General features: G+C 36.8%; 3 protein-coding genes across 3 annotated transcripts; all 3 read left to right on the forward strand.

Moving 5' to 3' along the window:
* The first annotated feature begins 4729 nt into the window (after positions 1-4729).
* LOC117621908 (receptor-like protein 7) lies at positions 4730-7690 on the forward strand. The gene has a single exon (XM_034352437.1). The coding sequence runs from the start codon at positions 4730-4732 to the stop codon at positions 7688-7690; it is 2961 nt and encodes a 986-aa protein (XP_034208328.1).
* A 1806-nt stretch (positions 7691-9496) lies between these two features.
* On the forward strand, positions 9497-13519 carry LOC117623457 (ribulose-1,5 bisphosphate carboxylase/oxygenase large subunit N-methyltransferase, chloroplastic). Its single transcript, XM_034354447.1, has 12 exons — positions 9497-9906; positions 10065-10228; positions 10351-10434; positions 10588-10645; positions 11015-11068; positions 11624-11695; positions 11782-11862; positions 12042-12214; positions 12364-12466; positions 12539-12670; positions 12792-12914; positions 13159-13519. The coding sequence occupies exons 1-12, from the start codon at positions 9544-9546 to the stop codon at positions 13243-13245; spliced, it is 1494 nt and encodes a 497-aa protein (XP_034210338.1). The 5' UTR covers positions 9497-9543; the 3' UTR covers positions 13246-13519.
* A 477-nt stretch (positions 13520-13996) lies between these two features.
* Positions 13997-17350, forward strand: LOC117623263 (indole-3-glycerol phosphate synthase, chloroplastic-like). The gene is made up of 8 exons (XM_034354172.1): positions 13997-14305; positions 14414-14656; positions 14840-15016; positions 15791-15865; positions 15993-16037; positions 16138-16302; positions 16530-16608; positions 16858-17350. Exons 1-8 carry the CDS (start codon positions 14162-14164, stop codon positions 17100-17102), a joined length of 1173 nt encoding a protein of 390 aa, XP_034210063.1. The 5' UTR covers positions 13997-14161; the 3' UTR covers positions 17103-17350.
* The last annotated feature ends 7677 nt before the right edge of the window (positions 17351-25027 follow it).

Here is a 25027-nt window from a genome sequence, read left to right on the forward strand (position 1 = left end):
ATATTTGAATTTGTAACTTAGGTATCACTTATTTTGGTGAATGAATATGTTGAATATTGAATTAGTTCATTTTTTTAGTTTGTCATTTTGGTACTGAAATGGTACCGATACTATATCGATATCGATTTGACACGGTATGATATGGTACCAACTTTGGCAAATGATAATCTCATATCGTACCATACCAGTTTTAATTTCCGGTATCAATAACGATACTAAGTCAATACCGTACCGTACTATGCCCACCCTTAATTGGCATGCTCAAAAATTACTTTGAAATTTAATCAAACGTAAAAAGACTAGTAATAGTGGAATCTATGAAGCTTGACTTGAAGTCAATGTCAACGCATTCTTTTGTAAAGTTGTAACCAAGTAAGCAAAGACAGCTCATTTTCCATTTCCAAAAGTATCTGTTTCTTTTTCTTCATCCCTCTCCTTTAATTCGTGCTTTTGAACGTTATTATAATAATAATAATAATAATAAAGCAACTTTTTTGAAAACTTTTGGTCGGAAATAAGAAAATACTCAACAATTTCCCTCGCCTTCTAGGAGAGAAACTTCCCTACAAGGTGTCACTGGAAGTTTTAAATGAATTTTTTTTTTTGTTTTTTTTTTCAGAGAAAAGACCTCTGTTTTAAAAAATAAAATAAAAGGCGACCACTTGTTTTATATACAGACAAAAGACGTCCTCAATAGGAAGTGGTTTTTCAAAGGAAGTTCATTGATTTTTTTTTTTCATGAGTTGTAAAACCATTTTTTTCATGAAGACGATAACCTTGACCAAGTCATTACATTAATTAATGGTAGATTGGCCTTAATAGCTTGACTTCAAGTCAGTGAGGTACATGCACATTAAGCAGAGACAAAGATGAACGTCTCGCAGACGACTTGACTTTCAAGTCTTTAAGAGCAACTCCACCGTTGCACCAAATTCGGGAAAAAGGCCCCTCTGGCGAGCCTAAACGCCCTCCAGCGTGAGAGAAGAGGCCCAGGCAAGAGCTGGGTCCCACCAGCCCTGGCAGGCCCAAGGGCAAGTTTCGCCTGGGCTTCAGCTCAAGGGCTGTGACGTTAGAGCACGATAATTCAAAATTTTTTTTTTTTACTATTGGCGCGTGAATTGTACGCGCGAACAGTAAAAAAAAAAAAAATTGACTTCTGCGCGTTGACGTCACCCTTGACAGAATCCAACGGGGCATGTGCCACGTGTCGAAACCGGGATGCTTCGATCGATTTTTTTCCAGAAATTGGACGGTCCTCGTTTTTTTGGCTAAAAAGCTTGCAAAAAAAATACCAAAAAATACACTTCCAATATTTTTTACTCTCCACTCACATTTTTCTACTACTTTCCATTTGTATAAAAAAAAAAAAAACAAATGACATTTTCTGTCGAAGCCGGAGGCTCGTGGACAACTCAGGAAGATATTGCGTTGTATCACTCTTGGGTGAACGTTAGTCATGACCCTATCACGGGCAATGAGATGAAGTTCCATCATATGTGGAGCAAAATTCATGGAGAATTTTATCAAAGATCGGGTCCATTCGGATCGAAATGGCCTTGTCTAGTAGATGGAAACTTCTGAATAAAGAGTTAGGGAAATGGAGAAATGCCTTGAAAAAAGCAAGGGAGAACATTCGAAGCGGTCAAAATCTATCCGATGAGGTAAAATATTTATAATTGCCATTTTAATCAATTTAATGTAACTTTTTTTTATTGCATATTCTATTTCTTTTTCTTGCATAATCTTTTTTTTTTCTTTTTGCATTTCCAATTTGTCTATATTTTCTTGCATAATCAATTTTATTCTTGCATTTCAAAATAGTTTATAATTTTTTTTTCTTGCACTTCCAATTATTTATTTTTAATAGATCATACAAGCACAAATGTGGTTCGGTGCCATGGGGCAAGACAAAAAAAGTTTCGTGCATTTTCAATGTTGGGAAGTTGTGAAGGATTGTTTGAGATTCAAAATTATTCCCACTTGTCCGCCGGTTGTGTTGAATGAGATGCCGCTCCACGATTCGCCATCAACTGATTCACCATTGGACTCCTCCATGGAAACGGAGTCACCACTTCCACGTCGGCTGAGACCTATTGGGAGAAAGGCGGCAAAGGCCAAGAGAGAGGGCACTTCGAACAATGAATGTGTACAATTATTGGAGCAAATAGCTAAGAACACCTCACTAAGAATTGAGAGAGACTTGAAAAGAGATGAAGCAGACAAGGCACGAGAGGAAGCATTTGCAATTCAATAGCAGTAAGCACAAGAAAAGTGCGAGAAGGGGACGCAGAACTTAGCCCAAGGCCATGTATGTGTGTTTATCCATGCATGTTTGGTGAGTCCATAAGGGAAGTATTTAAGCCTTCAAAGAATACTATATTGTTGTGGTGCATGCTATTATCTTAAAATAATCGTGGTGGTGTAAGTTATTTGTATTTGTTCAAAAATATATTTGTAATGTTTTCGACTAGCTACAAACTACATTTTCTGTTAACTATTTGCTTAGTTTGTGTTAACACTGACAAATTCTTAGCCAAAATATTAATAAAGAAATAAATACTTTGCCAAAATATTTTAGGCTGAATTACATCTTACATACAATTAAAAACGGAAATACTAAAACCATATTTATTAGGCCTTGAAATGGAAAGTCAATTCTCTGGTCCTCGTGTGCAAACGGGTAACAAATTTTTATGTAGGTTCACATTTTATAAGTTATTTTATATTTTTAAAAGTAAATAAATAGAAGCCTCCAGAATTTTACACGAGTTGGAAACTTTCCTCATATCACTTCCCCAAGCAACCATAATAAAACTCCCCTCTTCTCTGTCCTTCTCTGCCCCTTTTCTGTTCTTCTCTTGATTCTTATTAAGAAAGATACATGATGTTAAAATCTTGAAGCCAAAATTTTACTTGCCTACTAGGAACACCTCACTAAGAATTGAGAGAGACTTAAAAAGAGATGAAGCGGACAAGGCACGAGAGGAAGCATTTGCAATTCAACAGCAGTAGGCACAAGAAAAAGACATGGATGATAGAGAGATGAAAATCATGGCCATGGATACGAGCCACATGTCTCCTGAAACAAAGGCCTATTGGAAGCATAGACGAAGGGATGTGATGAGAAGAAAACTTTTCCATGACGACGGACCTAGCAATATGGATTGGTTAAATAATGAAAACCATTAGGGTGTATTGAAACACCTTTGCCATATGTTGTATTATCCTTTCATTTGTTGTATTGTTTCCTTTTTATTCAATAAAAAAAGCATTAAATAATATGACTATTTATTAAAAACGTTTGAGCATCAAAACAAAGATTAATTAAAAACAAAACTTAATTTATTGCAAACAACAACAAAACAAACCATACGTAAAGCATAATAATAATAAAAAAGCATAATTTCAAAAAACACCACACACAAAATAAAGCATAATTCTAAACAAAGCACTAATCATTATGCTTTTGAATGAAGTATGTGTCGTAATTACAAATATTATGCATGATTTTTTGGAACAAATGTGGCTGCATTCTATTTATCTCTCGAAACTTAGAAATATTATATAACGAATTTGGGCTAAAGTAATCCTCCAAGAGATTCTTACCCGAGAGTCCCTACGTCTGTCCACATTCGGGGCACAATGACGACGGTGTTGCCTTGATTGATTAAGCATACACACCGTTGCTGCAAGCATTTGTTCCTTTTCTTCATCGGCGTCCCGATCTTCTTCAGCACGTCTACGCCGGATTTCTTCCCTTTCTTTCAGTTGCCTCTCCAACACCCTCCTCAAGTTTAACATTGAGAGTAGAATATGTTTTGTAAAATCTGAGAAATGAAGGAACATATAAGAGATGGTGTGAGAGGTTTGAGTGATGGTGTAGTTTTATAGAGGGATTCATAAGAAAATGTAGAACATGAAGCAAATTTAGTGGTAGATCCATGATTTCAAAAATAATTATGCAAAACTTGCATACTAAATTTAATTGCAAGTGAATTTTATTAATAAATACAAAAAGATACATTAGTTAGGGGGATGTAATTAACCTTATCCTCGAATGCAGAAAAGTTGATGCCAAAGGGTACAGAATAGGAGAGATTAACTGGGTAGTTATAACCCTATCAAAAAAAAAAAAAAAAACTGGGTAGTTATAAGTTTCTTTTATTATTATTATTATGTTTTGAGTTGGGATAAAGATGCGTACTTTTTGTGGTCGGAAAATTTTGGGCCAGGCTGTGGCCTCGTCCGCCCTCCATGTAGAACCACAACTGGACATATTTCAAACAGAGATGCCAAACTGACATGACTGAGACCAAGTCACCACAAGATTTTTTTCACTAACCTAAAAAAATAAAATGGAAATAAAAGAGAGTGGAGGAGGGAAATGCCCTCCTCTCCTCAGCAACACATTTGGCTTCACAAATTATGTTCAAAGCGATCATGTTCGATTATGTCACTACTTTCAATAATTACAGTTTGACAGCAATGTTTGTGGTTACATGCAAAAGACTCTGTGGAACAATACTTCCAGCAAAATAAATATCAAACCTGCAGACGACTTGACTTTAAGTCTTGGAGTGATTGATTTGGCTTCATCACCGCTCATCAAGCATCCCCATTTTCCTTGGTTATTTTGCATGAGCTGTCTATAAAAGGAGCTTATAATTTCTCCACCCTTCATTGTGTGAGAGCCATAATTAAGCATACATAATCAGAAAACAAAGCTGCGATGGGAATGGAATCGTGGTGGTCGAAGTTTATTTCTGTATGTAGTTTTATTTTGCTATTACTCAATGCCACTCACTGTTTTTCACCTGTACAGAATCAGGCACTTGGCCGGGTTGATGAGTGCTCAGCCTTGCTGGAGTTCAAGGAAAGCTTTGCAATTAACAAGTCTGTTTCTGCAGATCCTCTTGCTTATCCGAAGGTTTCATTTTGGACGCGAGAAGGAGATGGGAATCGGAGTAATTGTTGTTCCTGGGATGGTGTAGAGTGTGATGAGGACTTTGGCCATGTTGTCGGCCTTGATCTCCGTAGCAGCTGTCTCTACGGCTCTATCAATTCCAGCAACACTCTCTTCCGCCTTGTTCACTTGCAGAGGCTTGACCTCTCAGATAATCACTTCAATTTCTCTCAAATACCATCAAGATTTGGTCATGATCTTTCGAGTCTAACATATCTCAACCTTTCCAATTCCTTGTTTTCCGGAGAAATTCCACCAGAAATTTCAAAGTTATCGAAGCTGTCTACCCTTGATCTGTCTTTCAATTATCAGAAAGTTGATGATGACAGTTTCCCTTTGAAACTGACCAATGCCAACATGAGAAGCCTGGTTCAGAACTTGACCGCCATAAAACAACTTCATCTTAATTGGGTAGAGATGTACTCCACTGTGCCTGATATCTTGGTCAATGCATCTTCTCTCACATCTCTCCAACTTGGCGGTTGTGGGTTGAATGGGGAATTCCCAATTGGCATTTTCCACCTACCAAACTTAGAGGTTCTCCATCTGCTCCATAATTCAAACCTCACCGGTTATTTTCCTAACTTTAACAGGAGCAATGCCCTCAAGAAATTGGATGTTGCCGACACGAATTTCTCTGGCCAACTGCCTAACTCCCTCGGAAACCTTCATTCCTTAAATTTTTTGGACATCTCTTTGTGTTATTTTCATCCCAATGTTCCATCTTCAATCGGAAACCTTACCCAACTCAGTTACCTTTCCATGTATTCATTTAATGACGTTTCCAAAGGCAAGCTATCTGTTTCTTTTTCTTGGGTTGGAAAACTAACCAAACTCTACCACTTGGACCTTACAGAGACCAACATAAAGGGAGAATTCCCATCTTTTGTGTCTAACCTGACACAACTTGAACTTCTAGACTTGTACGATAATGAAATATCTGGTCAAATCCCATCTTGGCTTATGAAGTTGACCCAGTTAACCAGTCTAAACCTTGGCGTTAACAATTTGCAAGGACCAATTCCTAGGTCGCTCTTCCAACTCAAAAATCTTGAATATCTTTATCTTTCCAGTAATAACTTGAGTGGGTTGGTTGAGTTTGATCAGTTTTCCAAGCTCAAAAAGTTGAAGGGCCTTCTATTATCTTACAACATGTTATCTGTGGAGATCAGAAATGATTTAAGTGCTACTCTTCCAAAGCTTCAAACTCTAGCACTGGGCGCCTGCAACTTAACAGAGTTCCCAAAATTTTTGAAAAATCAATCCGAATTGACTGAGCTAGACCTTTCTGGCAACTATATTCACGGCCCAATACCGAAATGGTTTTGGAATGCAACTATTGAAACTTTGTTGGAACTCCGTCTCGATGGGAACTTTTTGACAGGATTTGACCAATATCCAGGCATTCTCCCATGGACAAATCTGATCGCTCTGAGACTTGGGTTTAACATGTTACAAGGACCTCTGCCAATTCCACCGGAATCAATCAGATTCTATGATGTCAGAAACAACACATATACTGGAGAAATTTCAACTCTGTTCTGCAACTTCAATTATCTCCAACTTCTCGACTTGTCCAACAACCACCTCAGTGGCATGATTCCAAAATGTTTGGGTAACTCTACTGTTTTGGAATTATTGGCCCTGCATAACAATTTTTTTCATGGATATATTCCTCCAATATGTCCAAGCAAAACTAGTCTGAGAATTGTTGATTTTAGTTATAATCAGTTGCAGGGGAAGCTACCAAGAGGGGTGATGAATTGTACTCAGTTAGAGGTTCTTAATTTTGCAAACAATCATATGAGTGACATCTTCCCATCTTGGTTAGGGGCACTTCCAGAATTAAGGATTCTCATTTTGCGGTCTAATGGATTTCATGGCGTAATTGGGAAGCCTGCAACTAAACATGAGTTCCCAAAGTTGCACATCATTGACTTATCTAACAATGGTTTCTCAGGTATGCTGCCCTCTAACTACTTAGAGATTTGGAATTCCATGAAATCTGTTGAAGAAAATCAGCAAACTTATTTTGGTGTAAATACGGATGACGTCGGTGGACGATACTTTTATTCTTCTTACGCAATGACAATAAATGGAAAAGGTATTGAGTTGAAATATGAAAGTACCCCTTCTCTTCTCACACTCGTAGATCTGTCAAGTAATAGATTTGAAGGAGAGATTCCAGAAGGTCCCGTTGGGAACCTAAGAGGCCTTGTTTTGCTGAACCTTTCCAACAACTCTCTCACTGGTCACATCCCCTCATCTTTAGGGGACTTGGCTTTTCTCGAATCGTTAGATCTCTCCCAGAACCAGCTCTCAGGAAGGATCCCGAGTAATTTGGTACAACTCACTTTCCTTGCATATTTTAATGTATCCCATAACCATCTCTCCGGGCCTATACCACTTGGCAATCAATTCGATACATTCCAGGAGGACTCGTACGAAGGAAACTCAGGTCTGTGTGGAAAGTATCTGCCGAAGAAATGTGAAGATTCTGAGAGCTTAACGCGGCCACCACCATCAATCGTGGAAGAAGATGAAGACTCTGTATTTCAAACTGCACTAGATTGGTACGTGGTTGTGCCAGGAGTTGTTAGTGGTCTGATAGTTGGAGTGATTGCTGGGAACATATGGACGACAGAGAAGCACGAATGGTTTGTGGAGACATTTAGCAGGAGGAGGAAGCCAAGAGGAACAAGGGCTAGGAGGGGACGCAGAACTTAGCTCAAGGCCATGTATCTGTGTGTTATATATGCATGTTTGGTGTGTCCGTAAGGGAAGTATTTGAGCCTTGAAAGAATATTATGTTGTTGTTGTGTGAGGTTTCGTGGTACCAATTGTGTAGTATATTTTGCATATGTGGTGGTTTAAGTTATTTGTAGATGTTCAATAATATATTTGTAATGTATTTCTCAACAAGTACTCAAATATGTCTTGAGAATTTGAAATGTGTTTGGTTTAATAAAGTGGATCACAAGTTATGTCTTGAGAATTTCTTGATTCTAGCTGATTAATTGCGATTGGTTTTTTATGTATTTAGAGACTAACAAACTATTTTAGTAATAAGCTTAATCTTTGAGTACTTGTTTTAATTGTGCTGTAATTTTTCCTATTTGGTTATTAGTGCAAATCCAAGAGAAAATTGCTATCAACTTTTGACCAACCGAAACAAGTATGCCATTCATTCAAAAACCATCATCTCCCTTGAGATTGAAGAGTTTCTTTAGGAAATAAATGTCCCTTGACTGAAAGAGTTAAAAAACCATACGTTAAGACTATGAAATGTTAAGAGGACATGCCTTCACAGTCTCGCACCAGTTCAGTTAAAGACAGAAATAGTCCGATAATAAAACAAATGTACAGCAGTTTACTGGTTTTTACATGTTTACGATTTAGGACAGCAGAATGAAGCATTACCAGCAGCTATAATTCTTTTTAGGAAGGCCAGGCAACCAAGTAATCCTCAAATAACATCCTCATCTGGGATTATCCTTAAATTCCGAAGCAACAACCTTTAAATTTTGCTTGAATTTACGGTTACACCATTGATTTTTGCCTGAATTTACAGTTATAACATCGACTTTGCATGAATTTACGATTGTGCCATCAATTTTGCTTGAATTTACGTTACACCATTGATTTTGTCTGAATTTACAGTTACGCCATCAACTTTTCTTGAATTTACGATTATGCCATCAGTTTTTCTTGAATTACGATCATACCATTGATTTTTCTTCAATTTACGGTAATGCCATTCACTTTCCTTGAATTTACGATTATGCCATTAGTTTTTCTTGAATTACGATTATGCCATTACTTTTCTTGAATTTACGGTTATGCCATTATTTTTACTTTAATTTACGATTATGCCATTCGCTTTCCACGAATTTACGATTATGCAATTGATTTTTCTCGAATTTACGGTTATGCCATTATTTTGTCTGAATTTACAGTTATAACATCGACTTTTCTTGAATTTACGATTATGCCATTCGTTTGCTTTAATTTACCGTTATGCCATTGATGTTGCTCGAATTTACAGTTATGCCATCAATTTTCCTTGAATTTACGATTATGCCATTCTTTGCTTGAATTTACGATTACGCCATTGATTTTCCCTGAATTTACAGTTACGCCATCAACTTTTCTTGAATTACGATTATGCCATTATTTTCCCTGAATTTACGGTTATGCCATACATTTTTCTTGAATTTACGATTGCACCATCATTTTTCTTGAATTTACGATTATGCCATTGATGTTTCTTAAATTTACAGTTGTGCCATTGATTTTGCTTAAATTTAAGATCAGACCATCAGTTTGCTTGAATTTACAGTTATGCCATCTATTTTGCTCGAATTTACGATTATGCCATTATTTTCTTGAATTTACAGTTATGCCATCGATTTTGCTTGAATTTAGAATGCCATTGACTTGAATATTTTAACTGTATAATCGCGCGGCTGTACTGACAAGACTACAAACGGCGCGTTTTATGACTGGATAAACGACCACGAAACCAAACCACTTATAACCTTAGATAAGGCACTTATTTTACTCTCTGGCTTTGGATAGCCATGGCTGAAGCTTCAAGAGTTCTGCAGACCACTCTCATTCCCAGCTTCCATCCACAACACAGAAGTCCCATATTTCAGTCACTCCCATTGAATTTCCGCAGAAACCCAATTCAGTGCACAGTCTCCACAAGTAACAGCACCAAAGCCACAGTGCCCCAGAAAATCCCATGGGGCTGTGAAAGTGATTCTTTGGAAAACGCTTCTGCCCTGCAGAAATGGCTGACTGACTCGGGCCTTCCACCCCAGAAAATGGCCCTGCAAAAAGTGGAAGTTGGGGAGAGAGGACTGGTTGCTTTGAAGAATATAAGGAAGGGGGAGAAGCTGCTCTTTGTGCCTCCCTCTCTGTTTATCACTGCAGACTCAGTAAGATCTTCTCTGGAAAATTTTCTGAAAGTTACTCAAATGCCCTTTTCTTTATTTCAATTTCATAAAATGATTTGGCTGCCAGTGATTATGTATTGGAAACTAATGCTTTTCTCTATCTACGATGTTTGTTGTGCTTGTCTTGTTTTAAATGTTAGGAGTGGACTTGTGGGGAGGCTGGTAAGGTGTTGAAGCAAAATGGTGTGCCTGACTGGCCATTTCTTGCAACCTATCTGATTAGTGAAGCAAGTTCCCTTGAATCTTCTAGATGGAGCAACTATATTTCTGCCTTACCAAGACAGCCTTATTCACTTCTGTATTGGTAAGCATTAAGAATCTCTTTTCCATGATTTGTTCCAATGGTGGAATTTTCATGAGTCTATCATTTATTATGGGAAGAGTCTACTCTCAGGCTTTTTCTACAGCCTTTATATATCATTTCAGGACTCGCGAAGAACTTGATCGGTATTTGGAAGCATCACAAATTAGACAACGGGCAATCGAAAGAGTTACTAATGTTGTTGGAACGTATGGCCCTGTATTTTCTATTATAATTTTCTTCAAAGCTTTGTTGTTCTGTCATTTGTAACTTTTGGCATATACCATTCTCAACTTAATGTTGTGGTGAGTTCATGATCTTGTAATTGCTGAACTGACTATTTATTCCTATCTCTGGCGCAGATACAATGATTTAAGGCTTAGAATTTTCTCCAAGTATCCTGCTTTATTTCCTGAAGAGGTATTAAACTTATATAGGCCAGTTGCATATATATACATATATACGTATACATGCTTCTGGAACAACCTCCTACTACTACTCTTCCTTGATTCTGTCATAACTAGTGGAGAGCTTTTTAACATTGCTCAATTCAAGAGCCAGATCAGTTTTCGATCAATGATCTGCATACAATTATCTGGATTCCATAAATTTACTCATACTTCTTTATCTCCATATCATATAGTGAAACTATCCTTCATTTTGAGCGTAATGTGCACATTCTAAACTTCAATGCATGTATGCTTTGCTACTGTTGGACTTTAACCACATGTCATCTTTGATTTTGCCCCATGTGTGATTATTTGACTTCTCTCCTTGTATTATAAACAGGTATTCAACATAGAAACCTTCAAATGGTCATTTGGAATTCTTTTCTCACGCTTGGTAAGTGAAGTACTTAGTTTATAATGACAATGCCATGCTAAATTTGTTTCTGAATCCACAGAATGGTGTCAAATTGTACCAGTTGTTTGACCTTGTGAAGAGAATGGTTGTTAAAGTACACAAATTTATGATGTGATATGATGCCATCATCAATATCATGTGGGAAAGGAAGAAATTATCCAAAAACCCTCTGGTTACTGCTTCTCCAATGTAACTCTGCTAATGCACATGCTGTGGATCTTGAACATTAACTGAGCACTTTCCTTAACTAAAAAGATGATGGGACAAAAATTCTGATATGAAGTAGGCATACTTCAAATGTTTGTTTAGAAAATATTATTGACTTGATCTGCCTGTGTTGTCCAAGCACCATCTCTCAGAAAGTCTATATCTTCTTTTTTCCTTGGTACCGTCCCACATTTTATTTTTTTGTGCTGTATCAGCTGGTAATGAAATAACACGTTGCTTGAAATTTGATATTGGATATTTCCTCGAAAAGGCAACATTGGTTTGTAAAACGTATGACCTCAACTTCTTTTTTTCTCATAAGCACAGGTTCGGTTACCCTCGTTGGGTGGAAAGGTTGCCTTGGTTCCTTGGGCAGATATGCTGAACCATAGTTGTGAGGTTTGTCTGAGTCTCTTTCAGTAAACATGATCCGAAGTATTTCACAAGTCTTACTCACTATGTGCATCTTAATTTGACTGCTGTAGGTAGACGCATTTTTGGACTACGATAAATCATCACAGGGAGTTGTCTTTTCAACAGATGTGTCATATGAGCCAGGTGAGCAGGTAAACAATGGCCTTTTTTCACAACTGTAGGTATAAATCAATTATTGAAGTTGCAAAGACATACCCAAAAAAGAAATAATTGAAAAGCATTAATTCAATGTCTTTTTAGGTTAATCATTACTTAGTTACGTGTTTAATCATCAACACCTCTAGTGATTCCTTTTCATCACTTAATGCAGGTTTTTATTTCCTATGGCAAGAAATCTAATGGAGAGCTACTGTTATCCTATGGGTTTGTCCCAAGGGAGGGCACCAACCCTAGAGATTCTGTTGAGTTGTCACTTTCCATTTCAAAATCTGACAAATGTTATAAGGAGAAGTTGGAAGCTTTGAGAAAGCATGGACTATCAGCGTGAGTACCTGATAGCTAACAGATCATATTTTTAGTCTTTAGTCATTTTTAAGCTCTCTTTTGCACCTCATACGAACATGGTGAATTTTTTGGCGGTCAGTGTGAAGTATATACTTGCTAGTCACCAAACTGTATTTTTCTCCAAGCAGATCTCAATGTTATCCTATACAAGTCACTGGTTGGCCATTGGAGCTAATGGCATATGCTTATTTAGCCGTCAGTCCTCCAAGTATGAGTGGACAATTTGAAGAGGTGTGATAGTTTAGCTTCCTAGTTTTAATCAAATCTTCAATTGTGGAACCTATCTGAAAGATTGTATTTTAGATGGCTGCTGCAGCATCCAACAAATCTACCACCAAGAAGGATTTAAGATACAGTGAAATAGAGGAAGAAGCGCTTCAGTTCATATTGGACAGTTGTGAAGTTAGCATATCAAAGTATAACAAATTCTTACAGGTGAGCCAATAATTTATAAGAAAATTCTACATCTTTCAATAACAACACAACTCTATGCTCTCTAGATAGGATGGAGCTAAGAACCTTGAACAATTAAGTCACAATTGATTTATACTGACAGGCAAGTGGATCAATGGATTTGGATGTGACATCTCCGAAGCAACTAAACCGAAGGTTGTTTCTGAAACAGCTAGCAGTAGACTTGTCTACCAGTGAACGGAGAATCCTATTTCGTGCTCAATACGTAAGAAAAATGATATTTTGATTCTATAGATTGATTAGTCTAACCAGAGCATGAAGCATGCTGCATTTGGTACATAGAAGTCTATAAACACTGTGCATGTAGGTCCTGAGGTTTCATGAAAGTCGGAACTTAAAAAAATAGAACTTTACTTGTTGATTGCATGTATTTGGTGAGACATATGCTTTGCTGTTGTTTTTTATAATGTATCTGTCTTTATTTATGTTGCTGATATGCATGGTTTCAGATACTGAGAAGGAGATTGAGGGATATGAGAAGAGGTGAACTGAGAGCTCTAACAATCTTCAACGGGTTCAGGAAGTTTTTCAAGTGACAAGAGTTTCGAGTATGATGTGATGTAAACCTGTGCTTACAGTTCTAAGCCATTTTTCTGATGAGCTTTTAGCTCAATTTTACATCCTGGCTTCCTATGTGACTTTAGGCAAGTCAATTGAGTTTTATCAACACAACCATCATTTGGAAGGAGTTCATGGCCAAAAGGATGCATTGCTATTTACATGTATCAAAGGGGAACAAGAAAGCTATGACCTTGAGTTTTCTGGTTTATTAAATAGATAATTTCATCTGGTGTGTATATAGTCTCCTAACAGGTCTCAAAGTCTATCTGGTGTTGATTAAATAGATAATACAGAGGAAATAATGTTCAAGATAAGCTACGTTTATCAATCCTTTCACTTCACCACCAAGGTAAAAAAAAAAAAAAAAACTTTCTCCTATTTTATTTTGTTTTAATTTAGTAAGCCAAATAAAATGAATACAAAAATTTAATACTCCAATGGAAGGAAATGAATGCATATCATATGTGAGTTACATTGGCCAAGGCAATATGCATGACCCCTTGCATCCGAATTCGATGTCCCTTGCATCCAAGTTCGATGTTTCTTCCCTTCCCGTGCATTAGACTAATTATAATATATTCTTTTACCAGAAGAAAAATAGAAGGAAATGATCGGGCCAAATAAGAAAAATAAAGAAACGGAAAAATGGATATAGAAAATTCACCCTAAATAGAAGAAATTTCAAATCACAATCAACCAATTCCTAACCCAAGTCATAAATGCTAATTCAAGGACAAAGCTTTCCTAATTAACCAGGAAATATGTTTTTTTACCCACTGCCACAGCCACAGCACAGCCTCAGCCTCGGTCTCAGCGCCCAAAAACCCAGAGGCCCAAAAGACGCACAGCCGAGAGTCCCTTTCTTCTTTGTCTGCAAATCCTTATTGAATAATGGAAGGTTTGGCTTCGTTCCGGGCTGTCCCTTCTTTTACTTCCAGACCCAGAAGTTCCATTCTCGGCACAGCTTTGAACCCGCGTAGAGGGAACTCGCTGTCTTTTTCATCTTCGTCTTCCTCCATTGTTCGAGCTCAACAGGTTCTTAATTTTTAAATTTCTTAGTTTATTTGCAGATGTTCGTGTTTACAATGCAATACATTGAATTGATATTTTGAATTTTCGTTGAATTTGTTTGTTTGTTCTTAGATGGAGTCTAAGGATGACGAACCTGAGCCTGAGAAAATTGAGCTGAAAATCAAGGAATGGGAGAATAGCATGTACCACAATGAAGTAGCTGCGAGCCAAGGCATCAGAATCAGAAGGAGACCACCAACTGGACCCCCTTTGCACTATGTTGGGCCCTTTGAGTTTCGCTTGCAGAATGAGGGCAATACTCCACGAAATATTTTGGAGGAAATCATTTGGCACAAAGACACTCAAGTTGCACAGGTAAAGTCATCAACTTCATGTTTTTGATGAATTGGGTTGTCAGAAAAACTAAAACCCAAGAAAATGGAGGATTTAAAGATCCAATTGGAAAAAAAGCAGAGTAATTTGGTCAAATTTTGTTATAGGATGTGTTGCTAATTTGAATATTGCTAATGATATTCATGATTTGACTGCTGGTTTCAGTTAAAGGAGAGGCAACCTCTGTATTCTTTGAAGAAAGCTCTTGATAATGCTCCTCCTGTTAGGGATTTTATTGGAGCTCTTAGAGCAGCAAATTCACGAACTGGACTGCCTGGTTTGATAGCTGAAGTGAAGAAGGCTTCTCCAAGTAGAGGAGTCCTGAGAGAAAATTTTGATCCGGTAAGTCTGCGATGCTTATTGTGATTCATGTGCTTGGAAGTTTGTTTCTATTCCTGTCCTGGTGGTACCAGATTCAGTATGCTGAATTAATTAATTCATGCTCATCAGAATAGAGGTGGTGTTACCATTGGAAATGAAATGGAAGCATCATTTGCCACTTTCCAAACCTTGTTCTGTGATACTGATCAAGATATACTTTTCATCCTCCTAGTCCAATCCAATGACTTCCTCATTTGGTTGGAATGGGACAAATGCATTATATATGTATGCTTGTTTGCAGGGACGGAGCCAGAAATTTTCTTTAGTATGAGCCACTTTGAACTATATAATAAGATTAAAAAAAAAGTAATGCTAAAAGGGCTGCATTCTTTTACCAGTGATCACGTTATGTAACAGTTCTCATCTGCCTCTTACATCAATTATTATGCCAGTTATTAAAATTAACATTTTTATACCAGTGATAATTTATAATTAATTCAATTGAAATCCACTAAACTAAAAAATTTGGTCAAACCAAATATTGGCAGATAAGATTACATAACTATAAGTGTAGTGTAGTTATATTTAAGGTGAAGGAGGGGAGTATTGGCATTGCTTGTATGCTGTGCCTTTTCTACACATGAATACAATCTTTTGGGAAAATAAAACTTGAGTGGGGTTTGCCGCCCCCAATGGACATTAGCTGCCTACGTTGTTTTTGTATGTATGATAAAATTGTTCTCTCCCCCAATTCTTCTCATTAGTTCTTATTCATCTAATATTTTCTCATGATAGGTGGAAATTGCCCAAGCATATGAAAAAGGGGGAGCTGCTTGTCTTAGTGTTTTGGCAGATGAAAAGTTTTTTCAGGTGAACAAATCAGTTTTATCTGTTTTGATACTCCTACAAGGCTACAATTGATTTTCTTTGGGAGTCATGATATTTAAAAGTAAAAACTATTAGCCATTTCTCACTTGCTTTCGGTTAATCAATATAGGGAAGCTATGACAATATGCTGGCAATAAGAGATGCCGGAGTAAAGGTTTGTTCCAGAAGCAATGTTCCTCAGTTCATAGTATTGTTCACATGCTATGATTTACTATTGGTATAAGTTATTTTTTTAACACTAGCAAAATTTGCAGTGCCCTTTGTTGTGCAAAGAGTTTATCATTGAGGCTTGGCAAATCTACTATGCTCGATCCAAAGGTGCAGATGCGATTCTTTTGATTGCTGCTGTTTTGCCTGACCTTGACATCAAATACATGACAAAGATCTGCAAGATGCTTGGCATGGCCACACTTGTTGAGGTTTGAGTTGTACTTTCATCTTTTGTACTTTTTTATACTTTTTTTTTTTTTGGTGAGCGGTAATGTTGTGAGGTTTCAAGTGGGAAAGATGTCCTTGTCTGTATGAGTTACTATTCTTGAATGTCTGTCATATTCTGGGCTACTTTCATATGCAGAGTTATGCTTCAGTTACGACATCTTCAATGAAATCTAATCCCCAAAATATATATTATGTTACATTGTTGCAGGTGCACGATGAAAGGGAAATGGACCGTGTTCTTGGCATTGAGGAGGTTGAGTTTATTGGCATCAACAACCGCAATCTGGGTAAAATTTCCTAAGTTCTGTGAATTGGCATATGCTAGGAAACTTCTATTTCCTCGTACTTTACAATATGGCTGTTGGCTAATCATATCATCTTTATGTATATATTTTGAATGACCAGTGTTACCAATCTATGTAAAGATAGCTAGTATTTTGAAGCAACATCTGAGATCTTTTCTAAAGTCTTCAGTAATGTACTTCCTGTTTGAATTTTGTGTGCAATATGATAAGCGTAGTTTTGCTTGCCCGCAGAAACATTTGAGGTTGATATTAGTAACACAAAGAAGCTTCTTGAAGGAAAGCGGGGTGAAGAAATCCGTAAAAGAGACATAATTGTGGTAGGAGAATCCGGTCTATTCACTCCTGATGATATTGCCTATGTACAAGAAGCTGGAGTTAAAGCAGTTTTGGTAGGAGAGTCGATTGTGAAACAAAGTGACCCTGAGAAGGGAGTAGCTGGACTTTTTGGTAAAGACATATCTTTACAGTCAGTTTAGGGAGATTCCACCGAAGTAGTTCAAACGAGAGACATTTCCTTATATGATATTGTATTTTTTTTCCTGTCCTCACTCTCTGCATCCAGTCTACATCAAAGAGTAAAGTGGAATAAGTTGTGTGCATCAAGAGCTTGAGAACTGTGATAGTGAGAGTTTTTGTAACTCAATTTCGTTTTTGTTGCTCGGAAGGATTTTTGTAATTCAATTCTAATTGAGTGACAATTTCAGATAACATTTACACCCCAAAAGATATTTCTGGTAAAAAGTGTGTTTTATAGGAGAGAATAAATGAGGGAACAACTGAAACAAGTGAAAAAGAAAAAAAAAGTTTTTTCTATTTTATTTGTTTTGCTAAATTTACTTTCACTTAAATGGTAGAGTCACTACGCTTAAATGACACTATAAGCTTAAATGACATTATAAACTGATAGACCTGTTTGCAGAAAAACGTACCTTCTGTTATAAATGAACTGGGATATGTGCGAATATTGAGCTGCACGTAAAGTAGATGAGAAACAGCATTTAACGAGGTTCGGCTATGCCTACGTCCTCGGAGAGCAGCAGCAGTAACTTTTCACTATGTAAAATAATAAGGCTACAACTTTAGTGTTTACAATATGTATGGCTCACTAAATTTTCTCTCTTGGAGAATTTCTCTCTTGCTCTTTCCTCTCAACTCACTCACCCTCATTCTTCCTTCTCTTCCTCTTTTCTATGTGTGTTTACAAGCAAATATAATGCCTATTTATAGGCAAAGCAAATGGCTCTTAATGGAGACATAATGATTTATCCCCAACATCATTATCCCATCTTTTGACTAATACCTACTAGCTTTATCTCCACTAATTCCCACCTAATTTTACCTATGTGGGCTTCATTTATTTTATAACACCTTCATGTTTGTTCGAGTAATAGCAATAAGATTCCTTTAATTTTGCTTATCTCTTTGCATTCAGTGACTGACATGTGAATTTCACTAACTTTTTAAAAATATAGAAAAGATAATCATTTTTTATCTTTACAGCTTCCTCTTATATTTATTTTTTTCACTCAACAAAAAAGATAAGGGAGACTTTAAAAAAGGCCAAAAGAGAGAAATTTTTTTTAAAAGAAGCAAAAATAGACAAAATTGCTCTTATTTATTTTTGAATTTTCTAACGAATCCTTTACATGCATGTCTTTGATTTGAAAGTTAGAAGTTTTTCTGTATTTTTTTAAAAAGTTTTGACTTTTTCTAAAAGTGAGTTTTTTTATGTGGCTAAAACCTAAATTTACTAAAAGATAATGCCTTTCTCTCTTTATCTTTACACCTTTTTCGTTTTATCTTCTTCATTCAGTGAGTGACATGTGTACCCCACTAATATATTGAATGAAAAACAAAAGATCAATTTTCAGCTCTTTATTTTATCATCTTCCCGTTTAATTTTCTCTTTTTCATTAGATGAGTGACATGTATACCCTACTAAATTCTTAAAAATATAAAAATGCAGCATCTTCCTCTCGGTCTTTTCATCTTTCCCTTTTAGCATTTTCTTCTTCATTCAATTAGTGAAATATGTATTGCACTAACTTTTTGAAAATATAGAAAAAATAATAATAATTTTTTATCTTTACACATTCCCATTTTTACCTTTTTAAATCAATGAGTGTTGAAAATATCCTCAATCTCCTCTTCATTCTGCCTCCAAACCCTAGCGACATAAAAAACACCATTAATCTAGTTTCATCCACCTCATTGCCTCACATAATTGTGGAAGCAACGTGTGTTACAATCACCTTTCTGCAACCAAGACACTTGAGATCATAGCCGCCAAAGAGTTTCCTCCTTCAATAAAAGGCAATCAATATCACATTGCAACAAAGCCTTTCGTTGGATGATATGTTCAGAAGGAAATACTTGATGTAGTTCGGCGAGTTAACTTCAAAGCCTTTGCAATTTTTCTTGCACATGCCCAAAACTGGATTTATTCCAATCCGATAAACGTTGAGCACATTCAATCAATTTCTCACAAACATCACTTCTAGCATGATCATCACTCCACACAGTTGAAATTGTTTCTGCACAATCTTCTTCTTCTATCCACATCTCCTAAAAAAAGAAACGTTTCTTCTGAACCCATCTCATTTGAGAGTTGCTGTCAGTCACAACTAACAAAGGAAGATGATCAGACTCCAAGTAATCCAAATTATAAGTGATCATATTGGCACAAGCTTGCCATAATCCCTTATTTGCCACATCACAAACAAGTTGAACTTGTAAGCCTTGAATGGAATAGCCCGCAAATCACAGTCCTCCAAAGCATGTCGAAAGTCCATCATTTGAGACAAAGCTCTGAATCGCCGACCAAGCTGCTCTTTACCTTCCAAAATTTCATTAAAATCACCATACCAAATCCAGGGACCCGACCCCACTTGGGATAGACGTCGAAGAAGCTCCCAAGAATGGTGCCGCTGATTTGTCACATGATTTCTATAAAAACCTGTCACTCTACAAGAAAAACCTTATGGAGCCTTCACAATAGCATGGATATGAGCCAAAGAGTGAGATAAGATAGTTATTGTCCAATTTTTATTCCAAAGAAGGGCTAAATTTCCACCTAACCTACACCTGTTCACACTAAAGAAATAATCCATATCAAGTCTCTTTCGTACCCCTTCCATCTAATGCACATTAGTTTTCGTTTATGACAAGAAAACCAAATTGGATCGCTTTACTTTGAGGATTTCTTGAAGAGCACAGAATGTCCGTTGGTTTTCAAGCCCTCGAACATTCCAACTCAATAGTATCATGACTCGTGGTGGGCCAGACCACCTGAGCCCACCACAGATCGAGAACTTTGTGAATTCGTCATTTTTTCTGAAACCACTTTGGACCACTTCTGTTTCTTTGAGCTATATTGCCATGCCTTTCCCTTCTTTTCGAAGACTCACGTGTTCCCTGGACTTGGAATGAGGAAGCTCAACTTGAAATATTTTTTGTAGCTGGATCACAGGCCCGTCTCTTCCATGTAGTCACAAAGATTGGGCCCAAGGAGTCAGACTCAACATGTGTTGCTCTAGGATTCAGCCCATGACTACCAACCACAGAACTTCCATATGAATTAATTGTGTTTAATTGTGATACGAAAACACCAGCAAACTCGCCATATAATTTTCCAATCATGCCAGCAAAATTGACGTTGGAAATTGAATCATGAGGCAACTGAACATGCATAACGTCTACACAGTCCCTAATAATTCCCTCATTAACTCGCAAAATCTTCTCTAATGTGAAAGAGGCAAAGTCGCCTGTTTCATGGTTTCGGTTTTCCGAAACGGTCACTGTTTCAATTACGTTCACGTAATTGCCAGCTCCTTTCACCACCACTTCTTCCTCCGCGTCAACCCTAGTCTCAGCCAACGTGGAGGTAACTTAGCCATGCTGTGAGTTTCATTTAGCAAAGGGGTCTTGCGTGAAAAAAGTCCTTCCTCTCCATCCTTGCAAATTGGGACCTTCCAATGCAACTCTTAGCCAAGAGCCATACGGCCTTGGTTCAACTTCCCTCAATGTTGCACGTACACCATAGTTTTTCTCTGTATGATTAAGCAATCCATAAATATAACAGAACATTGGTAAATGTTTATACTGCAGTCTTACTTATGTTAGACCTTTCTCAAGAAGTCAAATTTTTAACACCCGTCTTAAAGCCTTGGTGACATCCAAATGAACTCTAATGTGTAAAAAAGACCCCACGCAAAGTCCAGTACGACTTTGTTCAATTTCAATATAACCACCCAACGACCGAACAATTAGCTGTCTAACAACCGGATTCATGTAGAGGACAGGTAAATCATGGGCTTGGACCCAGAAGTCTTGAGTTGTAAGAGGAACCGTTGCCGGATTACAAAGGTCATCGTAATCTACGAGCAACAATAAAGCTTTATCAAAAGTCCAAGAACTTCCATGGACAACTTGTCGTTTATCAGATTCACATGAAAAAGTAAAAAGGAAACTATTAGCATCTACATTTGAGATGGATACACCGTCATTTAGACACCATATTTTCTTCATGGTTCCAATAAACACTGCCTTGTTAACATTCTCAGTAAGCAGTTTGCCTACCAAAAAGTACAAATCAGAAGCCGCTCCATCAAACAAACTCCCTCCAAGATCCAATTATATTTCTTCTTCTTCAATTAGCACAAAGTTAGTGGAAAAACTATTAAGAACCTCTCCCATGATTACTACCAGCAGATAGAAAGAAAAAAAGATGACTATCAGAAGACTTCCTGACCTATCAAAATTTCACTATAGGTTTGAAAACTATAACAGTATTCAGCTTTGGCTAGCTAAACTCTCACAGGAGGTGCTCATTTTGCTCAATTAATTGAAGCTATTCCTTCTTATGCTAATGATGCTATGAATGATATGCTTATTAGTGAATTTACATGTGCAGAGTTAGAAGCTACTGTTGCTTAAATGTTTCCTACAAAAGCACCAGGCTCTGATAGTATGCCAACACTTTTATTTCCAGAAATATTGACATATTATAGGTGACAGAATCACTTCTACATGCTTATCCTGAAGATTTCTCATCCTTCTCATGTGCCAGATTATAGGCCAATCATTTTGTGTAATGTTCTTTATAAATTGGCGACCAAGACTCTTGCCAATCGACTCAAGGTGGTGTTGCCTCATGTTATTTCAAGTTTTCAGAGTGCATTTGTGCCTGATCATCTTATCACCGACAACATTATTGCTGCTTTTGTGACAATCCATACCATTAAGAGAAGAGGGAGAAGGGGAAGGAAGAAGTTTGCTTTAAAATTAGATATGTCAAAAGCTTATGACTGAGTTGAATGAAATTATCTTGCTACTGTGATGGCTAGAATGAGTTTTCATGCTAGATGGGTCTTTATGATTTTAGATTGTATTTCGTCGATATCCTACTCCGGTTTTATGCAATGGTTTCCCATTTTGTCATATTGTTCCTTAACGTGGTTTTCGCCAAGGTGATCTGCTCTCACCATATTTGTTTCTTATTTGTGCCAAAGGTTTCTTAGCACTTATAAGGAGGGCACAATTGATGGGTTCGATTCATGGAGTGGCTATAGCTAGGGGACCTTCTATAACTCGCTTTTTGCCGACGATAGTTTATTATTTTGTGATGCTAACATGTATGAATGTCAAAATCTGAAATATATTTTTGACATTTATAAGAAGTCCTTAGGGCAAAAAAATAATTTTGCTAAATCTACGATCTCATTTAGCCCTTCTGTAGATGTCAATGACCAGGAAGCTATCTCATCTATGCTAGGAGTTCCTGTAGTGATTCGTCATGAGCGTTATTTGGGACTTCCTACCATAGTTGGAAGGAGTAGGAGGGCGTTGTTTCGTGATATAAGGGATGAGGTCTGGAAGTGTCTTCAAATCTTGCCAAGGAAAATTGCTTTCTACTACTGGCAAGGAAATTCTTATTAAGGCCGTTGTTTAAGCTGTTCCAACTTATTCCAGGAGTGTTTTTCGTTTTCCTATCGATGTCTGGAACGATCTTAATACTTTGGTTGTAAAATATTGGTGGAGTAAAGGAAATAAAAGAGGGATCTATTGGAAAAAATGGCAAAGCATCTGTATGCACAAGGTGGATGGTGGCCTTAGTTTCAAGGATTTTGAATGCTTCAATCAAGCTATGGTATGTAAACAGGCTTGGCGGCTGCTCCAAACCCAGGATTCCATTGTTTTTCGTATGCTTAAGGTGTGTTACTTCCCTAACTCAGATTTCATGTATGCTACTCTTGGTTTAGCTCCTTCTTTTGTTTGGAGTTCTATTTTGTGGGGAAGAGATTTATTAGATGCAGGCCTTTATTGGCTGTGGGTGATGGTAAGATGATTTATGTTTACAATAATAAATGGATACCCATACCGTCTACTTTTAAACTATATTCACCTTCTTCTCTGCCAGCGAGTTCTAAGGTTTGTGAATTTATTTCCTCTCCTCCTGCTTCCTAGAGGAGGTAGAGTTCATTCAAAGCATCCCTTTGAGTTGCAATCCACTTACAGATTAGTAGATTTGGTTCTTTACTAAAAATAGAAAATAATTTGTTTGGTCTAGTTATCAAGTTGTTGTGCAGAAGAAAACTAGTGATATTAATAGTGGTGTTGGTGGTTCCAATGGTGCTCAAATGACATTGTATTGGAAATTAATTTGGAGCCTCCATATTCTAAATAAAATTAAGCATTTCTTGTGGCATGCCTCTCATGATATCCTTCTCACTTGTGTCAATTTGGTGAGCAGAAAAGTAATCCCAAAAGGTATTTGTTTTCATTGTGGCAAGTCCAATAAATCTCTTATCCATGTTTTATGGGAGTGCAAACTAAGCAAGAAAGTATGGAGGCTTTTTATGTTGGAATTTGCTGTTAAGCAGTGGCATATGTTAAGTTTACATTTGTTGGATGTTTTGGAAGGCTAGAAATGATAATCTTCATGGTCAAGGTGTGCATAATCGTACCCATCTTCTTGAGAGGAGTTTTGAGCTTTATGAAGAATCTCATAAATCTCAAGAACAACCACGTGCTTGTAAGGTTAATCAGAATGAGATTTGGAGCTGTTCCCCTGAAGGTTTCTATAAGCTCAATGTTGATGGAGCTACTGACAACGCAATAGGCTTGCATAGTAAAGGTGTAGTTGTTCGTAATTATTATGAAGTTATTATGGGTGCCCTGGCCATGCAAAGCCCTCGCTGGGTTTCCATTCTATCTACATAATTGCAAGCAATCTATAGAGGAGTTTTATTTACTGTAAGTGCTAGTTTTTTCCCTCTCCTCATAGAAACTGACTCTTCTGAGGCTGTTATGATGATTAATTCAGGATAGACTATTTGGGCTACTGTCGAGAACATTGTGGATTATGTGAGTAACTTCCTCATGCAGTTTTCCTTAAAGGAAGTCTAATTTTGACCTAGAGAGTATAACAAAGTTGTTCATGCTATTGCCCGTTTTCTTTAAAAAAATATCCAATTTCGACCCAAGGAGTCCAATTATTGGTTAGAAGAAGGCCTTGTATAGCTAATGAATTGTATTCTTGATGGTCTTATTGTAACCAATGCTTCCAGTTAATGAAATTTATTTATTTTTCAATGAGTGATATGTGTAGTCTACTAACATTTTGAAAATACAAACAAGATAATGTTTTCCTCTCTTTATCTTTACACTTATCCTCCTTTATCTTTTTCATTTAATGAGTGACATGTGCACTCCATTAACTTCTAGAATTTTTTTAAAAAAAAATTACATCTTCCTCTCTTTATCTTTTCATCTTCCCCTTTTAATTTGTTTCTTTTCCATTTAATAAGTGACATGCGTACTCTACTAACTTCTTGAAAATACAATGAAAATAACATATCTTTTCATCTTCCCCTTTTAATTTTTCTTTATCATTCAATGAGTGATATGTGTACTCCACTAACTTTTAGGAAATATAAAAATATAGGGTTTTTATCACAAAATGCACGTAAGGTTCACGAAATTATCAGGTTTCTTCCTTTATGTTTTTTGTTTTTGTGTCAATAGTGATCCTTAAAGTTAACACTCGTACTCACAAGTAGCTTCCATCAAGAAGTCCGTTAGTTTGCTTACATGGCACATATGTGGACCCTATATTTCCAATAAAATAAAGAAGTGAAGTAGTAAAGATAAGGTGAAGTTAGAGTACACATATCACTCAATGAATGAAAAAGAAAAAGAGGTGAAGTTGTAAAGATAATGTGTTATCTTCTTGATATTGTCAAAAAGTTAGTGCAATGCACATGCCATGCCACTCATTGAATGAAAAAGATAAAAATGAGAAATTGTAAAGATAAAGAGATGTTTACAATTTCTCATTTTAATCTTTTTCACTCAATGAGTGACATGTATACTGCACTAACTTTTTGAAAATATCAAGAAG

The sequence above is a fragment of the Prunus dulcis genome, chromosome 3, assembly GCF_902201215.1.
Source record: "Prunus dulcis chromosome 3, ALMONDv2, whole genome shotgun sequence".
NCBI lineage: Eukaryota > Viridiplantae > Streptophyta > Magnoliopsida > Rosales > Rosaceae > Prunus > Prunus dulcis.

Excerpts from the sequence above, each read along its gene's own strand:
- LOC117623263 (XM_034354172.1), top strand. The coding sequence starts at position 14,162 with ATGGAAGGTTTGGCTTCGTTCCGGGCTGTCCCTTCTTTTACTTCCAGA. Across the intron at positions 14,306-14,413 it reads CCATTGTTCGAGCTCAACAG|ATGGAGTCTAAGGATGACGA; the intron begins GTTCTTAATTTT and ends GTTTGTTCTTAG. Across the intron at positions 14,657-14,839 it reads AAGACACTCAAGTTGCACAG|TTAAAGGAGAGGCAACCTCT; the intron begins GTAAAGTCATCA and ends TGCTGGTTTCAG.
- LOC117623457 (XM_034354447.1), top strand. The coding sequence starts at position 9,544 with ATGGCTGAAGCTTCAAGAGTTCTGCAGACCACTCTCATTCCCAGCTTC. Across the intron at positions 9,907-10,064 it reads TGTTTATCACTGCAGACTCA|GAGTGGACTTGTGGGGAGGC; the intron begins GTAAGATCTTCT and ends TTTAAATGTTAG. Across the intron at positions 11,863-12,041 it reads CATATGAGCCAGGTGAGCAG|GTTTTTATTTCCTATGGCAA; the intron begins GTAAACAATGGC and ends CACTTAATGCAG.
- LOC117621908 (XM_034352437.1), top strand. The coding sequence starts at position 4,730 with ATGGGAATGGAATCGTGGTGGTCGAAGTTTATTTCTGTATGTAGTTTT.